At 56.9% G+C, this 16,914-nt stretch overlaps 1 protein-coding gene across 1 annotated transcript; it reads right to left on the bottom strand.

Annotated features, from left to right (window-relative positions):
• Nucleotides 1–303: 303 nt before the first annotated feature.
• Iqcn (IQ motif containing N) lies at nucleotides 304–16,084 on the bottom strand. Its single transcript, XM_005086176.2, is given in 5 exon segments — nucleotides 304–1,339; nucleotides 6,668–8,164; nucleotides 8,167–10,098; nucleotides 10,411–10,531; nucleotides 15,879–16,084. Coding segments are annotated over 3 exon segments (4,374 nt in total). The 5' UTR covers nucleotides 10,078–10,098; nucleotides 10,411–10,531; nucleotides 15,879–16,084; the 3' UTR covers nucleotides 304–373.
• Between the last annotated feature and the right edge of the window lie 830 nt (nucleotides 16,085–16,914).

Raw genomic sequence — 16,914 nt, 5'->3', positions numbered from 1 at the left:
TGTGTGCACATGTACTCAGGGAGGTCAGGAGGTAAATTGTGGGGTTCGGTGCCCCCATCATGTGTTCCAATGATCAAGCATACAGGCTTAGCCACCTCCAGCAGCTGAGTCATCTCGATAGCCCTAGATAAGTCGTCGTGTATCATGTGACACACGAGATACACTAGTGACCCGTGGCCCCTGGTAAATGATTAAGGTTCCTCACCCCTGGCTACCCATGGGCTGGAGCCGCTGGGGCTCATTGCCACTGGCAGGGTCTGGAATTCCCCTTGTCCCTGAACTCAAGACACTTGACCAGAGGCAGGCTGTCGTGCACTTTATTCACAAGACCCACGAGACCACGTGGGCCACGGTGTCTTGCCCACAGACGGGCCTAGACTCCAGGCCAGTGTAAAGAGTAAGCCCTTGAAGAACGGCGTGAAGTGTCCCTGGAGATGCTCCACGGGCCTCCTGTTCCCAAAAGTGCGTCTGTGGTGAGGCAGCTCCGGGTATAGTGTCCCCTCCACGTGGCCTGGACCGTCTTGGCTGCAGACTGCTGCTGGTTGAGCAGGCGGCGGGTCCTGTAGCCTTTCCAGGCCGCCTGGATGACAGTGGCTGCCCTGTGCTGCCGCTTGAGCAGGGCACAGTGCTGGGGTGCTGCAGCCCAGCGAGAACCGGGCTGGCCCGAGACGCCCTGGCCGAAGCCCTGCACCACACGCGTGGACAGTGTGTGGCCACACACGTGGCAGGTGCGGGGCTGGGATCCCACGAGCATCACGACGCTGGGAGGACTCTCTACCCGGGGACCCAAGGACTGGCAGACGCTGCAGACGTCGGGCTGGCAGGACAGGAAGCAGCGGTGCTCAGAGCTGCTCCTGGTGTCAGAGTTGCCCTGGGCTCTGCCACTGTGCTCCGGCCACGTGGCGGGGAGCAGCACCTGATGGGCCCGGTCCCGGCGAATGCAGTAGCCGCGCCAGGCAGCCTGGATGATGGTGGTGGCCCTGAGAAGCCTTGCCAGGTTCCGTCGCACGCGGTAGCCACGCCACGTAGCTTGGATGATGGTGGCCCACTGATGCCACACCTTCACGGTGCGGCGCACCAAGTAACCACGCGCACACGCCTGGATGGTGATGACAGCCTGGACGACAACTTTCTCCATGGCACGCACTGACACCAGCAACTCAGCTGAGGGCTTGCGGTCCAGCGCTGCCTCTGCCCCTGAGGGGTCCCACGGCCTGTGGCCTCTGCTAGGGTGCCATGTGCCTTGGGGTGCCCCAGCACGTGCTGTGGCTCTGAGCGATACGTTGGGGACTTTGGAATTCCATGACTGGCCAGCAGCCAGGCCGGCATCCACAGGGCCCTGGGGTATAGCAGGGGGTGGGGATATCTTATTATGGCCAGTTTTAGGGTGTGTAACAAGATGGGGTTTCAGGCTGTGGGGTGTAGTGTACACCTGGGAGACCCTACCAAAGCTACTTTTGAGGCCCGGGACATGATGGGGTTTCTGGTCGTGGGGTGTGGTAGGGACCTGGGAATTCCCATCAAGGCTTGTTTTAGGCATCGTGACATGCTGAAGTCTGTGGCCATAGAGCATGGTAGGGGCTCTTGGGGGACCCTCATCGAAACTAGTTTTAGGGACTGAGACACGCTGGCGTTTGTGGCCGTGAGATGCCGGGTGGATTCGGGCGCCCCCGTCATAGCCGGTTTCAGGGCTGGTGACCGAAGAGGACCTCAGGTCTAGTTGTGCAGTGAGGGCCCGCACTGTTCTTGGCTGGCCAGTGTGTCTGGTGTGGTGAGCAGGCTCAACAAGAAGGGGTCTCTGGGGGCCCCTTGGGGGTGACTCATAGGCCAGGGTTAACTCTCGAACTCCTGAGGGCGCTCTCTGTCCACTCCCATCTCCCACTGTGGGTGTCCCTGAGGACTGCTTGTGACTGTCCGATGAGGCCTGAGACAGCGGCTTCAGTGGACGACTGAAGGGCAGCAGCCTGTCCATAGAACCTTCTAGAAGTTCTGAGACAAGGTTGCCTTGAATGGAGCGGTAGGACTTTTTAGCAGTGAGGGGCTCTTGGTGGCTACCCTTGGTGCAGCTCTGAGGCGCTTCCTCCGACCCCAGAGACAGCTTGGCAGTTCCAGCAATGCGAGCACTCAGCTGTGGTGACACTGTGACTGCGTTACAAGCTGGGGGTTGGCTTGCACTGCCAGCCGCAGGGTCCTCCTGCAGGCTGGGAACCCCAGGGGCAGGGTGCAGGCAGGGGGCACTGCCGTTGCTTTCTGAGGGTAAGGGCTGAGCAGGGGTGACGCTATTGGCTGTAGCGTGCTCACCTAACCTTAGGGCTTGTACAGGCACAGGGGTGACGCCACAGGCTTCACTGGGAGCCTCTTCTGACAACAAGGTCACTTGGTTTTTGAGAATATTTTCACCTGCCAGGGTCTCCTGTTCATGATTCTCACCTCCCATGGCACTGAGATCTGTCCACCGGATGGCCTTAAGGCCTTCAGACTTGACAGGGTCTGAGCCACACTCCAGTGTTGAGGACACTCTGTCATCCATTTGTCTTGGTTTCAGCAAGGTCAGACTATCAACACTCACAAGTTTTGTCAGCCCAGAGCATTGGTTAAATTGTGAGGCACTTGACAAAACTGTGGGCAAGTGTTCTCGGTCCTGGGCCACTCCCTGGACTGCTGGGGCTGGTGAGTGGGCATTAGCCAGGCAGGTGACTTGGGGTGCCAGGAAGGGGACCCGGGAGCCCTTCCCAGGCTGTGCTGCCTGATAGGGACGTGGACTGAGTCCTACCAGCATGGACGCTGCAGACACACTACTCGCCACAGAACCCAGAGGCACGCTAGGACCTGTCCCGCTGGCCACAAACCCTGGGCGTGGGCCTGGGGAATGGGGGCTTGGCAAGGATTCTACAGCTGGGCTCAGCTTCTTACCCCCCCCAGTCTCCGGAGGGTGACTGGGAGCCACACTGCTGCCCACAGAACCTGGAGGGAGGCTGAGGGGCATGTCACTGGCCACAGGGTCTTGCTGAGGGACCATTGATTCTGGAGATAGGTCCTGAGCCTTGACACCTACCATGGACTCTGGGGGGACACTCTGAGCCATGCCGTCCACCATGGACTCTCGGGGGACACTCTGAGCCATGCCATCCACTATGGACTCTGGGGGGACAGACTTGGTCACGCTATCCACCATGGGCTCTGGGGGGACACGCTTGGTCACGCTATCCACCATGGACTCTGGGGGGACACTCTGAGCCATGCCATCCACCATGGACTCTGGGGGGACACTCTGAGCCATGCCATCCACTATGGACTCTGGGGGGACACGCTTGGTCACGCTATCCACCATGGGCTCTGGGGGGACACGCTTGGTCACGCTATCCTCCATGGGCTCTGGGGGGACACGCTTGGTCACGCTATCCTCCATGGGCTCTGGGGGGACACGCTTGGTCACGCTATCCACCATGGGCTCTGGGGGGACACGCTTGGTCACGCTATCCACCATGGACTCTGGGGGGACACTCTTTCCTACGCCCCTGATTACAGATCCTTGAGGAAGGTTCAGAGTCTCACTTTCAACCACAGGCTTGGGCACCAGTACCGAGGGTACTTGTCCATCTACAGAGCCCTGGACCAAACCTCCACTCACAGCGCCCCCTGCTGTACCTGGAATGACCATGCCAGCATATCGGCAACTGGGTGGGACCATGGTGGCCACAGAGAGGAGCCGGGGCTCTAGTGTAACAGGAAGAGGGGCACATGTCTGAGGGATGCTGGTGCCCAGCTGGTTTGGGAAGAACTCGGACGGGACCTGCATACTGGGTATCACAGCTGGGCATGGGCCCTGGCCCACACCTGTCGTCACAACAGCCTGCTCTTGAGTCCAGGGGACATCTGTTGGCAAGGTCCAGGCAGTCATGGGGGGTGGGTTAGCCCCCTGACACACACTTAGGAACAGTCCAGTAGCCACAGGCCCCTGGGGTGTCGCTGGAACTATGCCCCTGAACCAACTCTGACACGGGACACTGGCCCCTAAGGCCAAGCCACTGTCTTCTGCAGACATCATGGACTGCGTATCGGGACCCGGGGGCCCCTTGCTGACCCGTTTCGGCTCAGAGCAGACAGTAGGGTCCTGAGGGATGGACTGGGTCCCGGCACCTATCATGAGTTTGTCCCCTGGGCTGCCGCAGACTCCCGGAGATGGCTGGCCTGACCTACCCATCACACCCGGATAGGACCCGTCTAGGGTAAGCATGGAGGGCGGGCTCTGCCGGGCTGTACTGGTGTCCTCGAGCGCATGCTGCTGTGGGACCAGAGCTGGCTTGCTGCTCCCTCGACCCACACCGCACACCACAGTGGGCGGCAGGAGGCTCAGGGCTCCCAAGGTGGCCACAGAGGGCTGGGTAAGGGTAGAGCACACCCTGGGAGCCACAAGTGGGGAGCTCAGACTGGGGGGCACCCTGCTGGACAGGGGCGCCTGGAGCCCTCCAGGGACCACAGTGCTGCTTGTGGCTGGCTGGCTGAGGCTTGGGGATGCCCTGTTGGCCACAGACGCATGGGCCAGGGTCGGGGACATAACGCTGACCACAAAAGGCTGGGCTAGGCTTGGAGACATGCTGGGGCTCACAGTTGGCTGCACAAAGTTTGGGGTTACAAGTGTCGCCATGCAAGGTCGGGTGAAAGCTGACGGCATGCTGTAGGGCACAAATGGTTGGAAAAAGTTAGGGGACACTCCGGTGGCTGCAGATGCCTGAGCTGAGTCTGGATGCCCTGAACCCTGTGTGGGCATGGGAGAGGAGCCAGGTGGGGGCCAGCTGTTCACAGAAGCTGCGTGGGTAGACGCACACGGCTGGGCCTGGCTTGAAGCTAACCCAGTGCTCACTGCCTGGTTGCTTAAGGCCACCATACCAGTACCAGACTTCTGGGTAAAGTTTGAGGGCACCCCAGAAGCAATATGTGGCTGGGTATAGATTGGGGACCCTCCATAGTACAGAAATGGCCGACTAAAATTTGAAGGTAACCCATAATACATCAATGTTTCTGTCAGTGTTGGGGACACCCCGGTGTCCATGGATGGCTGGGCTAAAGTTGGGAATTCCCTAGTGGCCACGGATGGATGGGGCAGGCTTGGGGTCACCCCAGTGTCCATGGATGGCTGGGCCAGGCTTGGTGACTCATAACTAATCCCTGCAGGCTGAGATGAGCTTAGACACAGTCCCATGGCCTCTAATGGTTGACTTAGGCCTGTTGATGCCTCACTGGCCTCAGGTGCCTGGCCAGGGCCTGGGGCTCCCCCATCAGCCAGTATGTCGTGGGGTAGGGCAGAATCCAGCCGAGTGACCCCATTTGGCTGCAGGCCTCCAGCATGGCCCTGGCTCCTCCTATGCCAGGGTGCAGTCCTGTCCTGGGACAGTCCCTGTGTCGGGTCCCCTGCGCTGTAGTCAGACCCACTATCTGCGCTATCTGAGTCCCAGTGCACATTCAGAGCCAGGCTGGTGCTATGGAGGAGGAGAGACTCCACCTCCAGGGGCGGCCGTTGTGCTTGGGAGACTGTGCTCTGAGAACCCTCTGTCCATGGCTTTCCCAGCTGCCCCTGCGGCCTGTGCATGGTCTCCATGGACTCCTTCAGCAATGGCTGGGAATCCTCCTGTAAGTCACCCTCCTTGGAACCTTCCAGAAGCTCTGAAGGCATCAAGCTGGATGGTGTGGAGGGACAGGCTGAGGTGCTACTCTGCAGGGAACTGTGGGAGTCGCTACTGCTCTGGCAGTGGACATCTGAACCCCTGGGATAGCTCTTTGCTAACACGATCTGTGGGTGCTGCGGTAATGTGGCTAGTAACTCATCCAGAAGGGACATGTGGCGGCCAGTGGCCTGACCCCAGGGCCGAGACGGGGTTGAGGACGCCGGGGGATGCCTCTCCTGATTCAGGGTGGATGTGCGAGAGACTCTTTGCAGCCTGGGAGTTAGGAACACTGGCGATGACTGGCCACTGGGCTGCTCGTCCCCTAAGCTCCTCACCACGGTGACCACCTCCGCGTTGTCCAGCGGTGATGCCAGCCTATGACCCGTTGGGGGGACCTGCCTACTCGTCTGCCTGGGCGAGGAGCAGCGGTCACAGGGAGACATCCTGCGTGCCCCCGGGTTGCCGCACTGACACACATTGCCCTGGCAGGTGGTGGAGGGCTGCTGAGACACGGGGCTCTTCCCGCCACCCGCGACACTGGAATGCTTGCTGGATGCCATGTTGCCCTCTCGGTATGACACCCATGGGTAGGACACCCTGCTGGCCACTGGTGGCTGGTGGGAGCTTGGGGCAGTGGTGCTAGTCACCGGTGGCTGGTTACTGCTTGGGCCTGCACCATTGGTGACAAGCGGCTGCCACGGACAAGGAGGTGGCTGCTGGGCAGGTCTCTTGGGGACATGGGGACCCTCACCACATGCCATGGGGTCAAGATCCAAGGGTCTCAGGTACAGACCAGAACAGAACCCCAGACCCCTCTCCCAGGACAGTGTGGGTACTGTGAGGAGGGGACACTGGTAAGTGTTGGTGACCATCCCTCCAGAAAAGGAGCCTAAGGGGGACTGTGGCAAGCAGGGTGACCCCTCCAAGGCAGCCCCATCCCCTTTTCCCCACAGGATCCCGTCAAGCTGTCCCCAGGGCAAGCCCTTCCATGGTGGCCTGACCTTGCTACACCGTGCTTGTACGGGACCCAGTGCAGGTCCCCAGGCCACCGACAGGCTCCCGCTGCAGGTCACCTCCACTGGGGCAGGCGCCGTGGTCATCCGGCTTCCCACCGTTTTCGAGGTGGCCTTGGGGAGGAAGGCGCCTGTCCTCTGGGCCATTTGGGCCAAGGACTGAGTGAAAACAGCACCCAGCTCTCCCTGGCACAGCGCCTGGCTGAGCGTGGCCCGCTCATCTTCCGTCAAGGCCTTGCACAGGACCTCAGCCAGCTTGCCCTGCGTGGCCTTGCTGAGTTCTGGACGCAGCTCCCCACGGGACAGGGCTCGGGACAGGGAGATGCCCAGCTCACCCCATGACAGTGCCTTCATCAGTGCCATTCCCAGCATGCCTTGTGGCAGGGCCTTGACCACAGAGGGCCCCAAGACTTCCCGGGACAGAGCCTGGCTGAGCGCGGTCCGTACTTCCCCCTGAGAAAGTGTCTTGGCCAGGAGTGCCCGCAGGTCCTCGGGGGAGCCCAGCATGGCCACCAGGTCTGCGCACAGGGAGGCGATGGAGGCCGCGAGGTCTTCGTGGCAGGACACTGCCTGGCTTGGCACAGGGGGCGGGGGTGGGGTTCGCGCCCGTCCACTGTCAGCCCAGGAGTCTGCATTGCACGCAGTGTGTCCAGAGGGAGTCAGCAGAGGCACCAGCGTGCTCTGGGTGTCTGTGGCCACCGAGCGCGGGCTCTGCACGGCCTTGTTTTGTGTATGGCTATGGAGCTGAGGCTGGGTCACGCTTCTGTCATCTGGCTTGGCACGGGGGCCAGTGTTAAGTGTCCCGAAATGTTGCCAGAACTGGACAGATGCCTTGGACGTGCTCAGGAGTGGCTGGGACTGGGTCTTGCTACTGAGGTCGGTGGCAGGATGAGCCGTCAGGAGGCACTTGGCCGTTTCGGAGGTCAGCTGGGCCTGAGACTGGGCCTTCGCCGCCCCCACAGGCAGATGGGCCTGTGATGGAGCCTTGGCCAGACATGTGATGAGCTGGGCCAGGGACGGGGCCTTGCTGAGCTTAGTGGGTGGACAGACCTGGCACGTGGCCTTGGTGCCCTTGGTGTTGGCGGTCTTGGCATGCTCAGCAGGTAGGCGCAGCTGCAGCGAGCTTTTCGTCGAGTGAGAGGGCGTGTGATGCTGCAGCGTGGGGGTGAGGGGACATGTGCTTTGGTACCCTTCAGAAGACAGGAAGGCCATCCCCAGGGAGCGTGCCTGCGGGGAGGCTGTGGCTGCGCATGCCTTGGCCAGATGAGCTTGAGGGACCGGTCTGGTCTGCTCACCAGCAGGTTGGAGCTGGGCTGTGAGTGACATCAGGTGCGCGGCCAGTGGCGAGGAGGGCAGAACGGCAGAGGGACCTCCAGGTGGACGTCGTCCCTCAGGTAAGCCGGTGGCCAGCACGGATGGCGTGTGAGACTGCGATACGGCTTTAGAGAAGGGTGAGGCTGGCGGGGGGGCGGGGGTGGCTGGGGGGGCGGCTGGGCTTGGGTGGAGGCCTTGGTCAGGGGGACAGCCAGCTGGGCCTGGGACAGGGCCACTGTGGTCTCCTCAGGCATGTACACCCTTGAGTGAATCTTCACCACCTCCGCCCTCTGCTGGACCTGAGTCAAGGGTTTGTCCCTGTCCTCTGTCACTTTTGTCCAAGATAGGGCCCTGGTCATAATGGCCGCAGTAGTTTTGGGAGCTGCTTCCTTCTTGATGGCCTTAGGGGGCCCAGGCTTCATCTTTTCTGCTTCCAATGAAGACTTGGCTGGGGGTTTAGGAACCACAGTGTCTAGATGTCCATGGGGTCCACACCTGCCCTTGCCCTCTGCCAGGTATGAGTGAGAGGCCACCTTGACCACTGCGGTGGCCTGCTTGGTGCTCACGGTGACCTTGGCCTTTGGGCTGTTCAGGTGGACCTGGGATGGGATGTTGGGCATGCCAGCAACCACGTGAGTTTGGGGTGAGCCCCTGGGACTTGAGGCTGCCACGGCAGGGACCAGACACAGAGTCCTGAGCACAGCAGCCACCGAGCGTATCTGAGCTGGGGTCTTGGTTATCATAGCTGCCAGGCGGGTCTGAGGTGAGGGCTTGGCTGTGGGACTCGACTGGGAGGAGGTTTTGGATGAAGTAGGCGCAGCGCATGTCTGAGCTTGACTTCTGGCCGCTGGACGCATCTGGGGTGAAGTCTTTGTCGTCACCGGACCAGAGCCAGTCTGTAGTGGGCCCTTACTGACTGGAGCCCCTGGGCGTGGTGAAGTCTTGACTGTGGAGGTGACAGCACATCCCGGGGGCTGTGCTCTGGCCGTGGGGATCACAGAGCGCATCTGCGGCGTGGTGTTAGACAATGAAGGGTTGGGTCGCACGTGAGCCAGGGGCCTGGTCACCGGGGAAGTTGGGCAAGTTGGTGATTGCATCTTCATGACTGTGGCTGGGGACGTGGGGTACATCTGTAGCGCACCTTTCGGTGCTGTGGTCACTGTGGCTGGGGACTTAGGGGCGCAGACCCCTGGACACACCTTGGTAGGGGTCTTGTTGACTGGATACATATGCGGTGGGACCTTGGGGACATCTGCTTCAGTGTGGACCGGGGTCTGGGTCTTCAGGGATCCATGGACGGCCTGGCCATATCTCCCCGATGCTGCTGACTCTGGGACCCCTGATCTGATGGTCTTGGAAGCTACTTGTCTGCTCTTCACACTGTCCCCTTCCAAGTGTCTGATGAGGCAGGAGCTCCTGACAGTCTTGGTCAACATGCAGGGTGGATACTTGGGACCCATGAGCCGGCCGGTCACAGACTGCTGTGGCAGGAGGCCACCCCTGTAGGCGCCGCTGGCACAGGGACCCGGGGCTGCCGTGGTGTGTGAAGGGACCAGGTTGTCGGAGGATGGGAACTGCGTCTCCTTGCTCACCATGACTGGCAGTTGGTCCTCCGGGGCATGAAAGCGAACCTGCTGTGGGGGGTGGTAGGGGATGTCACCCTCCTCCTCCCTCTTAGCTTTCTTTACGGACAGCTTGTTGGAGCGCATCAGCCTGCGTGTGCTGAAGCGACGCCAGGCCTCCTGGATGGCCTTGGCTGCTGTCATCTGTGAGATAAGCTTCTGCCGCAGCCGGTAACCCTTCCAGTTGGCTTGGATGACAGTGGCCGCCCGTGAGACCATCATGTCCATCTCGTCCACCAGGATGTTCTTGAAGGCCTGGCTCTCCACCACAGCCCGCAGGCGGGGCACCTGCCGTGACGGCGGCACCGCTGCGTCCTTGGGTGGGCAGCAATCACTCTGGGTCTGAGGACACGGCCTGGCCACTTTCTCTTGATGGACAGGGGTTGGCGGGGGGACACACAGTCCACTCGGCGGCACGATGTTTGGAAACTGGAGAGGAGCTGCCGGTTGCATTGTTGCCATTCCTGAGCAGGGTGGCAGAGCCTGGGGGTGACAGCATAGGGTCTGGTGGGTAGAGGGGATGGACAGACAGGCTCACGGGCAGGGGCGGCAGAGATGGGGGGATGGATGGAGAGAGGGCGGGGGTTGGGTGCGTGTGGAGGGGTGGTAGAAGGATGGGTGGGTCACTGAGAGGGAGAAGACTGAGGAGCACAGTCTGGACATATCCATGGGTGTCTGCAGGACAGCGGGGACAGAGAATGGGGACAACGCCCAGCAGTGCTTAGACCTATAACGTGGACATAATGTTCCTGTGTGGCAGAGGCACCCTCACGGCAGGTCTGGCCATCCTCTTACCTTGGAGGGTCATAGAGTTGGAAACGGAGCAGAAGAAGGTGTAACCCTGGAAGCCGGTCTGTAGAGAAGATCCTGTCTTCAGTTCTTCATGCCAAACATGCACAGCAGCGTTCTGGTCTGGCTGTCAGAGATACCAATGGGAGGAGGACTATGGGCTCAGGCCTGGGAGGGTGCGGTGGGGAGGACAGGATGAGGAGGACCGTGGGGTGGGCAGGACAGGGGGCAGGATGGAGGGCACCCTGCAGGAGTGAGCTCAGGACCCTGGGACAGGACACAGACACCCACAGGAAGGGGCTCCTGGGCAGTACTTGGTAGCTAACACCTGCAGTTATATAACAGGGATTATGAGGGTCCCAAGGGATCTTATTGTCTAGAAGGGTGAGAACAGAGCCACACATCTGGGACACATGCACACTTCCAGCCAGAAGCGCAGTCCACAGGAGCTCACTGTGGGAAGCGACTGTGACCCACGTTCAAGCCCCTGAGCCTGAAGAGTGGAGGAGATGCCAACTTCTGCAGGGCACATGGCACACGCCCCCCATGCACGATCAGCGCATGTCACTTTAAAAACAGGCCAGGGCTGGACAGATGGCTCCGGGGCTAACAGCACTCATGGCTCTTGCAGAGGACTTGGGTTTGGTTCCCAGCACCCACAAGACGATTCACAACGGTGTGAAACCCGTCTCAGCAGATACGATGCCCCTTCTGGCTTCAACAGGCACCAGGCACACATGCGGCACACAGACGTGCGTGCAGACAGAGAAAGCACCTGTGCATCTAAAGGAAAGCACCTGTGTCTAAAGGAAGCACCTGTGTCTAAAGGAAACACCTGTGTCTAAAGGAAACACCTGTGTCTAAAGGAAACACCTGTGTGTCTAAAGGAAACACCTGTGTCTAAAGGAAACACCTGTGTCTAAAGGAAACACCTGTGTGTCTAAAGGAAACACCTGTGTCTAAAGGAAACACCTGTGTCTAAAGGAAACACCTGTGTGTCTAAAGGAAACACCTGTGTCTAAAGGAAACACCTGTGTCTAAAGGAAACACCTGTGTGTCTAAAGGAAACACCTGTGTGTCTAAAGGAAACACCTGTGTGTCTAAAGGAAACACCTGTGTGTCTAAAGGAAACACCTGTGTGTCTAAAGGAAACACCTGTGTCTAAAGGAAACACCTGTGTGTCTAAAGGAAACACCTGTGTGTCTAAAGGAAACACCTGTGTGTCTAAAGGAAACACCTGTGTCTAAAGGAAACACCCGTGTGTCTAAAGGAAACACCTGTGTGTCTAAAGGAAACACCTGTGTGTCTAAAGGAAACACCTGTGTGTCTAAAGGAAACACCTGTGTGTCTAAAGGAAACACCTGTGTCTAAAGGAAACACCTGTGTGTCTAAAGGAAACACCTGTGTCTAAAGGAAACACCTGTGTGTCTAAAGGAAACACCTGTGTGTCTAAAGGAAACACCTGTGTCTAAAGGAAACACCTGTGTGTCTAAAGGAAACACCTGTGTGTCTAAAGGAAACACCTGTGTGTCTAAAGGAAACACCTGTGTGTCTAAAGGAAACACCTGTGTGTCTAAAGGAAACACCTGTGTGTCTAAAGGAAACACCTGTGTGTCTAAAGGAAACACCTGTGTGTCTAAAGGAAACACCTGTGTGTCTAAAGGAAACACCTGTGTGTCTAAAGGAAACACCTGTGTCTAAAGGAAACACCTGTGTCTAAAGGAAACACCTGTGTGTCTAAAGGAAACACCTGTGTGTCTAAAGGAAACACCTGTGTGTCTAAAGGAAACACCTGTGTCTAAAGGAAACACCTGTCTAAAGGAAACACCTGTGTCTAAAGGAAACACCTGTGTGTCTAAAGGAAACACCTGTGTGTCTAAAGGAAACACCTGTGTGTCTAAAGGAAACACCTGTGTCTAAAGGAAACACCTGTGTGTCTAAAGGAAACACCTGTGTCTAAAGGAAACACCTGTGTGTCTAAAGGAAACACCTGTGTCTAAAGGAAACACCTGTGTGTCTAAAGGAAACACCTGTGTGTCTAAAGGAAACACCTGTGTCTAAAGGAAACACCTGTGTGTCTAAAGGAAACACCTGTGTGTCTAAAGGAAACACCTGTGTGTCTAAAGGAAACACCTGTGTGTCTAAAGGAAACACCTGTGTGTCTAAAGGAAACACCTGTGTGTCTAAAGGAAACACCTGTGTGTCTAAAGGAAACACCTGTGTGTCTAAAGGAAACACCTGTGTCTAAAGGAAACACCTGTGTCTAAAGGAAACACCTGTGTCTAAAGGAACGCAAACCACAACCAAACACTAGACCAGTCCTGACAGTGCACACCTTCAGTCCCAGCACCCAGGAGACAGAGGCCGGCGGAGTGCTGCAAGTTTAAGACCAGCCTGGTCTGCAGAATAAGCCTCTGTCTACACAGATAAATGATATTCAAATGATCCTAATTTAATTTTAATACCAAATATGCACCTTTAAATTTGGGGGAGGGGTTAAGACAGGGTTTCTCATTGGCTTTGGAGGCTGTCCTGGAACTCACTCTGTAGATCAGGCTGGCCTCAAACTCACAAACTCACAGAGATCCGCCTGCCTCTGCCTCCTGAGTGCTGGGATTAAAGGTGTGCGCCACCACCGCCCGGCTTGCACCTTTTAAATTTTATTTGTTTATTTATTTTTTACATATTTTTGAGACAGGGTTTCTGTGTAGTTTTGACTGTTCTGGAACTCCACTGCCTGGCTACAATTTATTATTTTTATTTTATTGGCATTGGTTTTGCTTGCACGTATGTCTGTGGAAGGGTGTCAGATCTTGGAGTTACAGGCAGTTGTGAGCTGCCGCGTGGGTGCTGGGAACTGAACTTGGATCTTCTGGAGGAGCGGCAAGCACTCTCCAGCCCCCAAATAGGCACAGACCTAGGAGTGTTGAGTGTGCATGAGCAGAGACAAATATTACCAAGCAAAGGGCATCACAGCTGTGTCCCAGCCTGAGGGACTCATGTGCACAGAAGAGACCCAATCAGAAGAGCAAGTGACAATAGACACACTCACACCTAGCAGAAAACCTACACAGAATGCCAACCAGCAGGACGAAAAACACAGGCAGACTAATCCATAATCACAGCTGCAGGAGGGTTTCTCTGTGTAGCCCTGGCTGTCCTGGAACTCACCCTGCAGACCAGGCTGGCCTCGAACTCACAGAGACTCTCCTTCTTCTGCCTCCCAGGTGCTGGGGTTAAAGGCGTACGCCACCTTGTGTGGCTATAATTTTTTTAAAGTATTCTTTTACACTTGTGCATGTGTTTTGCATGTGCATGCTCCAGTTACAGTCATGTGCATGTGTGACGCCTGTGTGTGCTCCAGTTACAGGCGTGTGCATGTGTGATGCCTGTGTGTGCTCCAGTTACAGGCATCAATCGCTCAGGCTGTTCTGTGGGTGCTGGGCCCAGGCTGGTTTCCATGACTGAGGAGTAATTTCTCTTAACCACTAACAGCCCCCTGCCTTCTGCTGTTTTAGTTTTTACAATGTATTTCATATGTATGAGTGCTTTCCCTGTGTGTGTGTCTGCGCACTATGTGTGTGCAGTGCCTGTGGAGACCAGAAGAGGGCATCAGATACCCAGGGTGGGGGTTAGAGACGGCAGTAAGCCTCCGTGTGGGTGCCGGGAGTCGAATCTGGGTCCTCTGGGAAAGCAGTCAGTGCTCTTAGCTGTTGAATTGTCACTTCAGCCCATTTTATCATTTGATGTCAATAAAGATTATTTTTAGGCCGGGCGTTGGTGGCGCACGCCTTTAATCCCAGCACTCGGGAGGCAGAGGCAGGCGGATCTCTGTGAGTTCGAGACCAGCCTGGACTACCAAGCGAGTTCCAGGACAGCCTCCAAAAAGCCACAGAGAAACCCTGTCTCGAAAAACCAAAAAAGAAAAAAAAAGATTATTTTTAGTGTTATTTATGTATGTGTCCTGGATAATTTATGTCCACTAGACACAAACTTAAGTCCTTCGAGAGGAGGGAGCCTCAACTGAGAAAGTGTCCCATGAGATCAGGCTGTAGGCAAGCCTGTGGGCATTTTCTTTCTTTATTTTTAATTTTATGTGCATAGGTGTTCTGCCTGCAGATGTATCTGTTAAGAGGGCATTGGATACCCTGGAACAGGTGTTACAGACAGTTGTGAGCCGCCATGTGGGTGCTGGGAATTGAACCCTGGTCCTCTGGAAGAGCAGCCAGAGCTCTTACCCACTGAGCCATCTCCCCAGCCCTTGGCATTTTCTTAATTAGTCATTGATGGTGGAGTGGGGACACCCCTGGGCTGGTGGTCCTGGGTGCTGCAAGCCAGCTATAAGGAGCCAGCCGGTAAGCAGCTCCCTCCACGGCCTCTGCATCAGCTCCTGCCTCCAGGTTCCTGCCCTGTGTGAGCTCCTGCCTGACTCCTTCCATGATGATCAATGATATGGAAGCCCAAGCCAAACACACCCTTTCCTCCCCAGCTGCGTTAGTCATGGTATTTATCACAGATCCGCCTGCCTCTGCCTCCCAAGTACTGGGGTTAAATGAGTGCACCACCATGTGTGGCTATATTATGTTTTTGGTTTTTCAAGACAGAGTTTCTCTGTATTGTTTTGGAGGCTGTCCTGGAACTCGCTCTGTAGACCAGGCTGGCTTTGAACTCAGAGATCCGCCTGCCTCTGCTTCCTGAGTGCTGGGATTAATGGTGTGCGCTGCCAATGCCAGGCCATAAAATATTGGAAGATGGGAGAGAACCTGAGCCTGGGTCACCACAGTTGTGAGCCACCTGCTGTGGGAGCTGGGACCACCCGGGTCCTCTCTCAAGCCCCAAGTGTCAGCTGCAGAGGGGCTTTCAAAGGCCCTCACGACTGTTAGACAGACAGAGCTGGGGAACAGAACAGCGTTCCATACGGTGCTTGCTGCTGCAAAAACACCTCATCATCCTGAGAACACGAGTTAAAAAGGCCAGGTGTGTGGAGGCATCTCAGTGAGTCTGGGGCCAGCCTAGGCTAACGTCAGGTGTGAGGAGGCAGGTGCATCTCAGTGAGTCTGGGGCCAGCCTAGGCTAATGTCAGGTGTGTGGAGTCAGGTATGTCTCAGTGAGTCTGGGGCCAGCCTGGGTTACAGAGCAAGTTCCAAGACAGCCCTGTCTCAAAACCAACAGAACAAACAGACAGCTGTCAAGGCCCCTGTTTATAACCCAGTGCTGGGGAGGAGACTCGGGCGGGGTCCCTAGGACTGGCTGGCCACCCTGCCTTGATAAACCAGTGAGCTGCAGGCCAGTGAAATCCTATCTTAAAAACAATAAGGGGCCACACATTTGATGATACATGCCTTTGATCCCTGAACTTAGGAGGCAGAGACCAGCAGATTTCTGTGAGTTGGAGCTCAGCGTGGCCGGCCAACATAGTGGTACCCTGTCTTACAAAAGCAAAGCAGAGAAACTGAGTCAAAGAATGGAGTTACCTGTCCCGGTCACCACGGGAGCCACAGCAGAGCCGGCTCACTGAGTCCAGTCAGTAAGGGTGACCACCAGTCCCTCCAGGCCCTCGAGACACCCCCTGGCGTCAACACCAAGCCAGCCTGGGGTCAGCCGCTGAGCCCCCATTCTCTCTAAAGCCCAAACTATCTTCTTTATCCAAACCCCAGAACACTCACCTGTGCAAGGACACCCGGGAGACAGCCCCAGCATGCTGGGAGGGGCTGTCAGCAGACTCACAATCAGTAATTGTCACCACAGCAGGTGAGATGCATGTCACAGCTGCACAGGGAGAGCAGGGTCAAGGACTGGGACTGGGGAGCAGGAGCCAGGACAGGGCCTCGGTGGCAGAGCCTTGATGAGTGTATGAGGTTACATGGTCCGTCTCTAGCCCATACAATCAGGCATATTGGTGTCTGAGGCAGGAGGATTGTTGGGAGTTCCAGGACAGCTTGGGCTATGAAGCTGGGTGTGCTGGTGGTACACACCTGTCAGTCCAACCCAGGAGGTGGAGGCAGGAGGAAAAGAAATTCATGCCCAGGTGGGCGGTTGTGGTGCACGCCTTTAATCCCAGCACTCGGGAGGCAGAGACAGGCGGATCTCTGTGAGTTTGATGCCAGCCTGGTCTACAGAGTGAGCTCCAGGACACCTAGGGCTACACAGTGAAACCCTGTCTTGAAAGAAAAAAAAAGAGAGAAATTCATGCTCAGTCTCACCTCACCTATGTACTGAATTCAAGGCTAGCCTGAGCTACACGAGACCCTATCTAAAAAAAAAAAGCCTGTATGTGATCTAAGATCTAAGACTTGGAGACAGTTCAGGAGGAGCAGATCAGGGGTGGGGTGAAGGCATCAGGGCAGGCTGGGGACAGTTGCCAGCACATCTGGGAGCAGTGTCTTCCTGTTAGTTACACAGGGCAAACACACTTTATGTCACCAGGGTTGGTGCCCAAGAGACAAAGTACCATCAAGATTTGGGGGACCCCAAACTGTCTCTGAGGGACTGAGTTACCACAGCCCAGAG

Source organism: Mesocricetus auratus, unplaced genomic scaffold (assembly GCF_017639785.1).
Source record: "Mesocricetus auratus isolate SY011 unplaced genomic scaffold, BCM_Maur_2.0 Super-Scaffold_6731, whole genome shotgun sequence".
NCBI lineage: Eukaryota > Metazoa > Chordata > Mammalia > Rodentia > Cricetidae > Mesocricetus > Mesocricetus auratus.
Note: the sequence above shows the minus strand (reverse complement) of the source record. Positions and strands in the feature narration are given on the sequence as shown.